The sequence below is a fragment of the Lissotriton vulgaris genome, chromosome 10, assembly GCF_964263255.1.
Source record: "Lissotriton vulgaris chromosome 10, aLisVul1.2, whole genome shotgun sequence".
In the NCBI taxonomy this organism is placed as follows: Eukaryota; Metazoa; Chordata; class Amphibia; order Caudata; family Salamandridae; genus Lissotriton; species Lissotriton vulgaris.
In genome coordinates, this window is record NC_141698.1 from 374005457 (window position 1) to 374017988 (window position 12532).

At 39.8% G+C, this 12532-nt stretch overlaps 1 protein-coding gene across 1 annotated transcript in view; it reads left to right on the forward strand.

The window, feature by feature from the left end:
• LOC147685285 (alpha-N-acetylgalactosaminidase-like) overlaps positions 1-11106 on the forward strand; it is a 250557-nt gene extending 239451 nt beyond the window's left edge. Inside the window, exons 8-9 of the mRNA XM_086941199.1 lie at positions 8969-10717; positions 10772-11106. Of these exons, the coding sequence (XP_086797325.1) occupies positions 8969-9229 (261 nt within the window). The 3' untranslated portion in view covers positions 9230-10717; positions 10772-11106. The remainder of the gene's footprint in view (positions 1-8968; positions 10718-10771) is intronic.
• Positions 11107-12532: the final 1426 nt, after the last annotated feature.

The window sequence follows — 12532 nt, forward strand, 5'->3', positions numbered from 1 at the left end:
TTAAGTGGAGGGGGTGTCTGTGGGGATGTGACCACCAGCACTATATTATTGGGGGCTTTGAAACTGGTCTTTAAAGGGCTGTATTTTCCGGCCTCACAAACGTAATTTGTTATTTTTTTCTTTATTGCACTGCAGTGACACTGTGAGAGCAAGCACATTGATCACTACTTAAAAGTGCAGACATCATGCCAAGTGACTTGCATTGTAGGACAAGGGAAATCCTTTAAAAAGAGACATTTTCTCTCAGGATTTACCTTCTCTCTTTGCAACGCAGGAGCAAAATCAGTATTCGGTGATTAGCAGACACACCAACAGGCGCGCAACGCCCATTGCCCCGAACTCTCTGACACAGCTTCCCGGGCGCACACACAATCCTGAGTACTTCACCGGTCTTCAAAATATCATTTTTTTGTAAAGGAGACTCTGTTCTTTTTCACCCCTTTTTACAGCCCCTACATCCCCACTCTGCCTATTGCTGAAAGAAATAGTCTCCCCCGAAATTTCCCTCTGGTTGCGCCTCTGCAAACGACCACAAGCAGGAAATTCCAGCACAAACCTGCTCTCACCTTACACACGGTCTTGTTTTAGCGCTACGAAAACACACACTTTGCCTGCCTCACTAAGTTCTCACACCCCTTATTTATTATGAACATAAAAGCTTTCCAATTACTTTTATATTCCTATACTGTACTTCACAATGAAATAGAGAACTCAAGGTTCTCACCATCCCAAATTAGGTCTCTGGTATACTTTCTCAAATATAAGAAGTACAGGTATTCAGTATCTGTCAGCCACAACCACTTTAAAACAGTGTACCTATAAACAACTCGACAAAACGTTATGTTTCTAAATTAACATATTACACTTAAAAGCTCCTTTACATTTCTTTTGCTAGATGTACCTTTGTTTAAAACACCACTAGAGAAGGGTGTTGAAGTATGCTCTACAAAAAGCAACTCAAAGCTTTGTTATTCTTTATAAAAAAAATATTCCTGTCAATGCTTTTCACAAGCCTTTTCAACACCTTAAGAGGGTAGGTGGATGAGTATAATACGTCGTATTTAGAATCTGGGGCAGACGATGCACGGAAATAAGAACGTATAGGTGAATAAAGGGAGAGTGGATACATGCCCAGATGCATCAATGCATAGATACATAGATCAATGTATGGATGGATGGAAGGACGAATGATTGCAGAGGCCAGTACTTACGATAGACGGATGGGCTGATAAATGCTTAGGATTGATTCTGGGACAGATATATCTATGCATATATAGGCGTATGGCTGCATGAATGGCACAGTGCTTACTATTGGTGAGCGCGCTCATAGATTCTTAAGATAAGCGGGTGAACAGATGTGTGTATGTATATAAGTAGGAATACATGCATCAATTAAAAGATGGTTGAATGGCACAGTGCTTAGGATGGATGCATACTGCACTTTAATTGGGCCTGGTCTGAGGACCGGCACTTATTTTAGGCGAGCCTCCAAAAGACTCTCTACCAGGCTCTATTTTCGGCCCTCTCAAAGATAGTCAATTTTTTTTCTTTGTTTATTACACTGCAGTGACATCATGCACATCGATGTATGCATGCTTATTTTGCTCTTTACTGAGGACTGGAGACATCACACTAGGTTACCCACGTTGTAGAAGAAAGGGAAATCCTTTAAAGAATGTTTTTTTCCGAACGTACGATAATTGGAGAGGATTTTCTAAATCACATAGTGATACTAATCTTGATTTAGGCCATGCCCCAACTTGCATAGCCCACACCCCTTTAAGAGCTTTGCCCCCCTTTTAGAGCACCCCCACTTTTATTGCCCACTCAGAACCCTAACTACACCATAGTAACAAACAAACAGTGTAATCTTCCATTAAAATCTACAATGGCACCAAGTTTCATAATTTTCCATCAATGCTATCAACCTTCTAAAACAGTACAAGAGAGTGTCTATCAGCACGAACATGTCTTATCCACAGAAATGTTGTGTCATTTGTGTACCTGTCTGCTGGAACACTCAAACCAAAACGTATTAAAACATGGGAATTTGCCAGAAAAACATGCATAAAGCGATTCATAAATGGGCACACTGCCACTGCACCACCCTCTTCCCCATCCTTCCTTAACTTTACAAAATTAAAGAAAGAGCCACACCAAACTAGTAGACACACTATAGTAATACAAGAACTTAATTTCAACAACTGTCTACCGGAACGCTCATGAGCAAAGCGTATTAAAACATACAAATTTGAGGGTAAAACATATACCATGCCATAGGGCACTTTATAAGTGTTCCCAGTGGTACTACATCACCTTCAGTAGCTCGGCATCTGCACATTACTAAATTCTGTGTTTCAATCAGCAACATAACCACCTCCCCCACACTCACCCCCGCCCTTCCTTAACTGTACGAAATCAAACAGAAACCCCCACCATTCCTACTAGCGCCACTATACCCGTACACAGGCTTACATTTAACAGGTGATTGCCGGACCACTTATCAACAAAAAGTATTCAAACAAGCAAATTAGAGGGAAAAACATAAACCATCCCATAGCACGGTTAACAAATGGGCCCAGTGAAACTACATTACCTTTACTGACTACACATACCCAGGTTACATATATCCATCTTATAACCAGCATATACCAGCATATAACACCTCCCCCACCCATACCCAAGCTTAACCTTACGAAATCAAGCAACGAGCCCCAGCACTCCCGTTACCGCCACTATAACCATACATAGACTTAATGTCAACAGGTGTCTACTGGAACGCTCATCATCAAAAGCTATTAAAACCTGCAATTTTGCAACTCAAACATACACCATACCATAAGACAGTTTATAAATAGTCACAGTACCACTACACCACCTCAACACCCGTCCGTGCTTAACATTATGCAATAAAGGAAAGAGCCCAAGCAAACGTAGAAGTGCCACTATAGCCATACAGAGGCTTAATTTCAACAGATATCTCCCGAAAAGCTCATCAGCAAAATGTATTAAAACATGCAAATTTGCGGGTAAAACATATACCATGCAATAGGGCACTTTATAAGGGCTCCCAGTGGTACTAGATCACCTTTAGTAGTTCCACATTTCCACGTTGCTATATTCTGTATTTCAAACAGCAACATAGCTACCTCCCTCACACCCACCCCCGTCCTTGATTAACCATACAAAATCAAACAGAAACCCCTACCATTCCTAGTAGCGCCACTATACCCATACTCAGGGTAAATTTTAACAGGTGTCTACTGGAACACTTATCAGCAAAAACGTATTCAAACATCCAAATTGGAGGGTAAAACATAAACAATCCCATAGTCCAGTTTATAAATGGGCACAGTCGAACTACACCACCTTTACTAGGCAGACATCCATATGTTACGAAAGTCGTTTAAACACTCTGTAGAGTGTATAGCAGGGGATGGGGAGAGTAAACAAAGTTCTAATTCCCAAGCTTTTGATATACCGCCTCCTTACTATATCTATATTAAAGATATTAAATGAAATGAATAAATTGACGAGTGTCTCAAAAGGGATAGTGAAGCTCAGCATCAGTAAAACGCGAACCATTTCAACTCCTACATATATGCACCACAGCGACACAGCCTGACAAATAGTTTCCCTTATAATCTCATGTACTTCTCTAATGTCAACAAAGTCATACAGAAAATATACAGCACATTTTCATTTTTTTTTATCTCTCACACATTTATAAAATATCTCTTCTAAAGAAGCACTCCCCAACCACTTCTATTCCACAAGAACAGACAATAATTAATACTTTTACTACCATATATTTTAGTATATCTACCTTTTTATTATTCACTAGTCAGTAACTAAAAAAACTATTAACTATACCCAAATGCAAACCATAAACCATGTTCATATTATATCTCAACCTAGGATCACATGATTCAAACTATGCTTACATATAAAAGGAACGTATAACTTTTCCTATCTCCATCTCCTCTCCATGTAATCTCCAAACACCGTAGATGGCCCCACTGTACAAAAACCTACCTTGACTTACATTCAAATCTACCTTTCAGTGTCAAAAATGAGACCGCAACCTGCCCACATAACATTTCTAGATTTCGTTTTATCGCTTTTAACTTAATAAAACATACGTCTCCTACCACCACCCCACCCCACTATTTCCACAAAAAGTATCAGTTGCAAATGGGCGACATTTTCTTTATCTCCCCGAATATATTACAAACCCAAATTAACACTGTACCTCATTTTCAAATCCATACAGTCCAATAAAGATGACAAACTACACTTCTCTGTGAAAAATTCCTAAACATATATAAAGTACTTATTTAACAACAACTCAAATGTTATGCATATTTTATAACCAATATCAAACACCACACTTTACTAACACTATAATACTTTGAAAAAAAATACTTTCAAAATTAAAAACCTCACCTCAAATACTTAATCACTACTATAAACACATAACACACCTTGTTCATTTCTAACTCACCTTTGTAGTTGTTATCCAGATTTCAAATGACACACGCATACAATTCTTTCTTTGTCACATAGTACATGTAAAGCTCCAACTTCATCAAGAATGAAACCAGGAATGGCATAATTTCTCTTTGCAACACACATACATACATGTAAAGAACAAATCAGAATACTTCATTCCTTCAACAACATTCCAAAACTTACCTACATTGGTTAATTTAGAATTTTCCATACGAAAAGCTACTTAATATTCTGCGCCACATACAGGTCACAAGTTCAACCTATTTTGTCACCACACTTTCTGGAACCTTCTACGACACCTGCAGTTTAAAAGTTCAGCAACTTTTTTTTTCAATCAACCTAACTATATACTTTTGCAACATTTTATCGAACATTTTACGGCACATGCAGGTTAAAAGTTCACAGTAGGAGTCAGTAGTTCATCAGCTTTATTCCCAACTCCAGCAGCACCTCACTTTACGCCCCCAGCGCCATCAGACATGTAAGAGTCAGTGCTTTCCACTTTCCAAATACCAAATTCATTTCATACCCACTAATTTACCTTCACACTCCCTATATAACACCCTCTATGCACCATACACAAGTTACAATGTTCGAAACAAAAGTTTCTCCGCATAGCTATGACTACATGCTGACACAACTTGGACAGATTTGGCACAGCGGCCAGAGCACATGACTTCACAGCATATGACATACAGTTTGGGCTCACGCTTTCATCCCAGAGTCCGACAGCAGCTCAGCCTCGCAGCATGAGACTCTACACACTACATCACATATTTTCCGTACCCCAGTATGGGTCAGTAGTTCTTCCTAGTAGTTATAAACACATGCTGACACTACTTCCACTGCAGTACTGCAGTGGCCACGGCAATGACTTTACAGCATAAGACACACAATTTGGGCTCACGCTCTAATCCCCAAGTCCCGCACCACCTCACCTTAGCAGCATCACACTCTAGGCAATACCTCACTTAATTTTCGTAGCCTAGCACTTTCACAACGGTATGTATGATTCGTTCACTTTGCACCTCCTCTATAGCATACCCTAAACACCCCACAGAGGTTACAGTGCTCCTACCCTCCTACTTCTCACTTTTTCTGCCCTTTTTTCCCCTTACTCACTTCAACCGAATCACAAAACGGCAGCCAACACTTCCTCCTTCAATGAGACTCTAGACAATACCTCACATATTTTCTGTACCCACGACTTTCACACCAGTACGGGTCAGTAGTTCATCCTAGTAGGAATAAACACATGCTGACACTATTTCCACAACTGTACTGCAGCGGTCAGGGCACATGACGTCACAGCATAAGACACACAGTTCGGGCTCACTCTTTAATCCCTGAGTCGGGCACAAGCTCACCTTAGCAACATCACACACTAGACAATACCTCACTTAATTTTCGTAGCCCAGCACTTTCACGCTGGTAGGGGTGAATACTACGCTTTGCACCACCTCTATAGCACACCCTAAACACCCCACAAAGGTTACAGTGCTCCTACCCTCCTCTTTACCATATTTTTTGCCCTTTTTCTCCCTTACTCAATGCAACGGAATCAAAAATGGCGGCCAACACTTCCTAGTTGCAAACTCTCGCAGCCAATCAGCAGCAAGCTCGTCCTCGTAATGCCTCAGCCAATCAGATGGCAAAATTCCCAAATATCGATATCTGTAAATTTTGATATTTCTCAAAAACTACTGAACGGATTTACACCAAATAACCAAAAGCGTGCTTTCTAGACCAAGACCCTTCTCCCTGCCAAATTTGGGGTAATGCCATTCACTCGTTCGACCTGTAGCCTTGTCTAAACTTTCCAATGGAAATTAACATTGAAAAAACATGTTTTGGGACCACCCTTTTTTTCTCGGTCCCCCCTTAACGGTCACCCCCAAACTTTTAACATAGGAGCTGATCTAAACTAAAAATTAGTTTTGAAAATTTCACAAAGATTCGTCAATGGGCGCCAAAGTTATTAGGAATAGAATGTTGCCATTTTGTATATGTATTTATTTATATATATGTATATATATATATATATATATATATATATATATATATCCACACCACTCCCCATCCAACAGAAAGGGAACCGACACATGCTAGCTGGTTCAGACTTTAATGAAAATTGACAGGGCTCGTTGTTGAAATGCGAAACGCAGGGGCAGACGCGTTTCAGCCTTACGGCTTTCTTCAGTGCCCGTTTCGCTGCCGATTGGAACCATGCTGTGGGGGCTTCTGATTTTTAAGTCTTTAGAGTCTCTCCCCATTGGTGCTGCTCTTCGCCCCACCCCCACAGCGTTCCTCCACTCCACTCCGTAGTAGTCCAGGTCGGAGTTTAGTCACCTCTCACATAGGCTACGGACATAGTATTCCGATTGCGCCTTACATCCAGTGATGCCTAAACAAAGTTCGGTGTGGGACGGTTTTAGACTCCGAGGGTCCCAGGAGCAGGGGATGATGAAAACTCATTCTCTGAGCCAGCTACATACCACGGACCAGTGTCGCCCGCCGTATGCTTCCTCCCCATCGCCGTCAGCATTCCAGGTAAACAACTCTGACTGCTTGAGGGGACGCCGCGTTGCCTCTGCTAGAAACTGCTACCACCTTCTTTGCAAGTTACACGCGGTGCTCCTGACCGGAAGGCGTGCCGGTAAGACGGTACTTGCTAACCGTCCAATATCTCCACACCACTCCCCATCCAACAGAAAGGGAACCGACACATGCTAGCTGGTTCAGACTTTAATGAAAATTGACAGGGCTCGTTGTTGAAATGCGAAACGCAGGGGCAGATGCGTTTCAGCCTTACGGCTTTCTTCAGTGCCCGTTTCGCTGCCGATTGGAACCATGCTGTGGGGGCTTCTGATTTTTAAGTCTTTATATATATATATCAAAAGTATTGCTCATGTAAGGTCCATTTAACCCTCTGAGATTCTGACCTGCCAACTGTGGTGCATAACTCACTCAGTAATCTCATAGCTTTGGCGCCCATTGATGAGTATTCTTGAGGCGGAGATGCTATTAGAAAAAAAAAACACTGCAGACACCAATTGGGCCAACTTTTGGTCTCTGGAACCACCGGCCATAATTTAATTCACCATTTTTTGTTATTTGTTTCAAGTAAAGTACTGCAGAAAGGCAGTTTCATAGCAAACAATTAATCAGAGGATTACCTCTTACGCTTCTAAGGTGCGATCGATTTATCCAGTTGTTTTATTTCCATTATTTTCAACCACTAATGTAGAGCTGGTAGGAGCACAATGCAAAGGAAAGTAGGACTGGTTAAGCTACTCATTACTTAAATGGGTCAATTTCAAATGGCTGCAAGAACTCCAACCACTAGTTACAGCATGATCCAGCACCCAACATCGATAATAAACAAAGATGGGGTAAACTAGCCAAATACCAGGACAACCTGGTGATGTAGGATATCTGAAGAAAATGTATGAAGAAATTATTCTTCGATAAGGCATTTGTACACTGAATGTGTATGTGGCATACATGTATGTATATACACATACATGTCTTCCTACAGGTATGCATGCATGTGCATGGGTTTTTGAAACAACATGCATAAATCAGAATTGATTCAGAGTACAAACTAAACACTCCTACTGAAGTTCTCAAGGACCATGCACATAACTCTTGAAAACTGCTTGAGTATTTGATGTAAATACATCATTTTCCCTTATTTTTTACAAGGAGATCTTTTGGTTGAATCAAGCACTCCTTGATCAGCTTAAGCTAACACTGACATGCTGCACTTTGTTTGTCAATTTATGCCCTACCACTTTCAAACTCCATCAGCCACCACTGTTGCAATGTGGCCATTTTAACAGCAGTGTATTTTCTGTTTAAAATATAAACTTAAAGGGACTGTCCCATGAATGATGTCAGTAGAGGTCTCAAAACCCCAAATGGCATCATCCAACATGGCAACATTGTATAACACCTATTCTGAGTATTCAGGGATGGGCAAAGAGAAATAATGTTTCTCTACTCTGGATGTCCTCTTTAAAATCTTTTTGTGTGCAGTTTATTCATTGGGCTTTAAACAAAAAGGCATTTATATTAATCAGCACAGAGACACACGTAGGTTGAAGAAAGCTACAAACGAATAGTAATATATTTATGATGATTGCATGTATAATTGGCATGCCAATTTTCTTTTTCTCACTTAACTACCCCACAATTACCAGGTTTGCTGCTGTTGGTTTTATATGTATTTTTGCATGTGTTTTTTTTGTATGGCACCTTAAAAGAATACCATTTATATAAATGTTACCATTCTTTTAGTGATTCCTTATGAGAAATATAAAAAACTGTGTATTTTTCAAGAAAGCTTCCTAGACTTCGAAAGGAATATTTTTCGCTTGAAACAATGAATTGACTTTTGATTATGTAGATTAAATGTGCGAATACCATTTTCTGACCATTCTCTGTTATTTCATAGAAAGAACCACTGGAGGTCTGGAAGCGAGAGCTGTTGAGCGGACAGTATGCCGTGGCCTTTATGAACAAGGGCAATGATGGAACACCCCGGCAATATTCTACATGTTTATCAATGCTCAATGTCACCGAATGTACCACTGGATATAAAGTATACGATGCTTTTGCTAAAGAGTCTGTGGGAGAATTTAGCATGAACACAACCATGGATGTAACCATAAATCCCACAGGAGTGGTTCTGTTGTTTATGGTACCTACATGCTAGCTTGGAGGGCCTAGCCGTGGCGTAACTTGCACTTGTCCTCTTGCTGACCTATTGTGCTGTAATGAAGCAAATTACGGCAGCATCAGTCATACAATGGCTTCCAATACTGGGCGGGGTATAATAGGCTTGGTAGTAAATTGAAAAGGAATATTTATGGCATCTCAGTTTAAAATGAGCTAATTCTAACAGTTTATGGAATGCCATTCTTAGGTTCAGGCGGTATCATACCTTCTTTTTCTGGGTGCATCTGACCCATACTTAGGATTGCAGCCTATTGGTCAAAACAGATCTTCTTTGTAGAAGACACTTATTTCAATTTGATCAAGAGATGGAAGGTTTGTCAGGTGGATTTATGCTGGAATCACTTGTACCTCCATTAATAGAGGTAAGGCTGGGATGATTGCAAGTCTGCATGGCCTAAATGTTGTGGGAGACTTTGACAATTAACGCTTTCCCGCTGATTTCTAAATGAAACTGCTTACTGTTCGTAATACCAGTCACAGCAATAAACAGGGGAATTTGTTTCTGCTATAATCAAATTGTGCCCAAATGCAGCGAGGAAATTGCACTGTCCATTGAGGGTGATAAAGATTTGTAAGGACAGTCTAGGCGCTTATTTTTTTAAATACATTCTGGGAGTTAACATTATGGCAGTAAGCCATGTGGTTCAAGCAAACCTTGATTATGCAATGTAGTAAAGCTGGGTCACTGATCCCAAGAACTAAAAAGAAAATCACTTCTTTTCTCTTTCAGGCTCATTAAATGTTGAGCTGGATCAAGATTGTGTGTGTTTACTTTTGGATTGAAAGCCTACTTTAAAAGTGGCAATTCCTGTGCCATAGAGTCAGTTTCTTAAAAGTAAAAAAAAACTCTACATACTAGAATACTGAAAAATACAGCGCAATTTTGTTCCTTTTTCAGTATGTAAATATACAACTGTAAGAGAGCTGGCCATTCCTTTACCAATAGCAAACATCTACTACAGGGACATAGTGGGTCAAAAAAAGCGGGAAAAAGCTCTATTGGGTTTTGGATGACTATACAAGCAGTTATTCCTTTTCAGAGCATAATTGCACAACTATACCACACTATCCAATCTTTTTTGGAATGGCCTCCATGGGGAAAGAAAAGTCATTGATGAACACGAGTACATACGCTCTTTATCCTTTCTTTGACTCTTACAAGCCTGGGAGAGGGAAACTCATACTGAAAGTCACAGTAAGTCCAGATGATAGATCGAGGAAAAGGATATGTGTGCTTTTGTGAGTTTAAGGCTCAGCCTGGTTTCTGTTCTTGGTTACTGTAGGGCAGTTGCTGGATGTCAGTCAGGTTAAGGTACCTTTGTGGTGTTGGTTATAATGAATGTGGATTTTGATTTTTGAACGAAGATCAAATATTACATAGGTAGGTGTATACTTTGCCCTCAAAATAATTTCTGATGATCAGCAATGAAGTTATAAAATGTGACAATTCATATTCTTGATTTATGCACTATCTATACCCTGAATGTTCAAGCAGGGATGTCACGGAGCCCAAATCAAGCACATATATGGTGACCGAATTTGTGGCTTTAGACAAAAATATGTAACCGGTTTTAAATGTCCAGGAATGTACAGCCAATCTAGGTACTAAAAAAGCAGTAATTACTTTAGACATTATGTACCTTTTCATTAGAAGAGGGCATTAGAAATTAGTGTAATTCCTAATAAATTAATTGTCAATTAATGAAATTGTATGGTTTCATACTTCAGGTGCACGCCTTTGCGTGGGATGTCATGTTTACATGTATCATAGTGTAAAATGTAAATGTTGCAAGATATTTCCATAACTGTATGACACTGAAATGCAATGAAAATAAATCAAAATTTCGACCAATTGACCTTTTTCAATTATATGAACTTTGAATTATTAACAAACAACCTGGAATCTTCAAGGAAACTCATGCATTAGGAGTGGGTAAGAAAGGTGACAATTAAGAGGGAAGTAAAAGTAGATGAATAAAGGATGGGAGGAAGGAATGATGGAGGGTGCAAAAGAGGTTAGGGACATCAGATGGTGAAACTGAAAGAAGGATGAAAGAGAATGGGTAAAGGGAAAAGAAAATGATGATTGCTTGGAAGAGAGGACAAAATTAATATGTGACATGGAAGTGGCTAGGAATATGGGCAAAAGTTTAAACTGATAGGGTCAAGTAGTATTTTACTCATGAATGCTTTTAGTATAGGTGCAAATAGAGGGGCGCGGAATGATGTACTGTGTTTCACTAATTGACATATATCTGCTTTCAGGACTACCAGTAACTGGCCTGAGCCGTGACAGTTAGGCCCATGAGACTTCAAAGCAGTTTGATGCATTGCTGAGAGGTCACTGATTCACATTTTTCTTTTGCTAGCAGAAAGCTATTCAATTATTTTTTTGGGTGAGAGCAGCTCTGTTTTTACAACTCTGATGTGAAGGTGGTGAGTGCAGCTCTGACATCACTCCATGCCACAAAGAATGCAGCTGATCGACTTTTTTCTCAAAGCACAATAAGATCCTACTTCATTGATCAGCTGCCAAGGACTTGGAATGTTCAGAAATACCTGTGGAGATCAATGGCCTCTTTCCACAGTCTGACTTCCTCTGCTTCGTTTAAGTTCAGTGCTGCCTGTAGTTGCAGTGATTGATGAATTTTAAAGTTCCATGAAGTCAATACGACACTCCTGAAAATTAATACAGCTCTTGTTATTGGTCTGGTCTTTTTCTTTTTTTAGCTTCTTTTGTGGTCAGGTGGCGATATTAGTTGAAGACTGGTGCAAGTGGAGCTTCTACACATTGTCAGATTGACCTACGCCTGTTGGGTTGTAGTAACTATAACACTAGTTATGGAACATAATATGCTTCTGCAAATGAGATATAATTGGCTACCCTCTCTGAGGTACATTTTCTTTTATTTTGACAATAAACCTAACAATTGTATTGTATTGTGTTATTGTATTTGTGAAGACGTGAGATGTGTCATAATTTAACTACTGCTTGCTTTGTATTTGAGTAGCATTGTTATATATTGAAGACTCCTTTTCTATGTCCTACCTATTCTGGGTATCCTAGTTGTATTACATCTGGAAGTGTTTAAGTGGGGTTCACCTATGGACTAAACATTCACTTCAACACAATTACCATTACTTGCACTTCCAACAACACATTTTTTTCTCTAAGTAGTTATCACCCCTGGATCCAGCTTACCCGATTAGTAGCGACCAACATTTGAGGATGCAAGCCAGTTTACTCAATTTCCCTTGTCCAAATTTCCAAAATAATCTC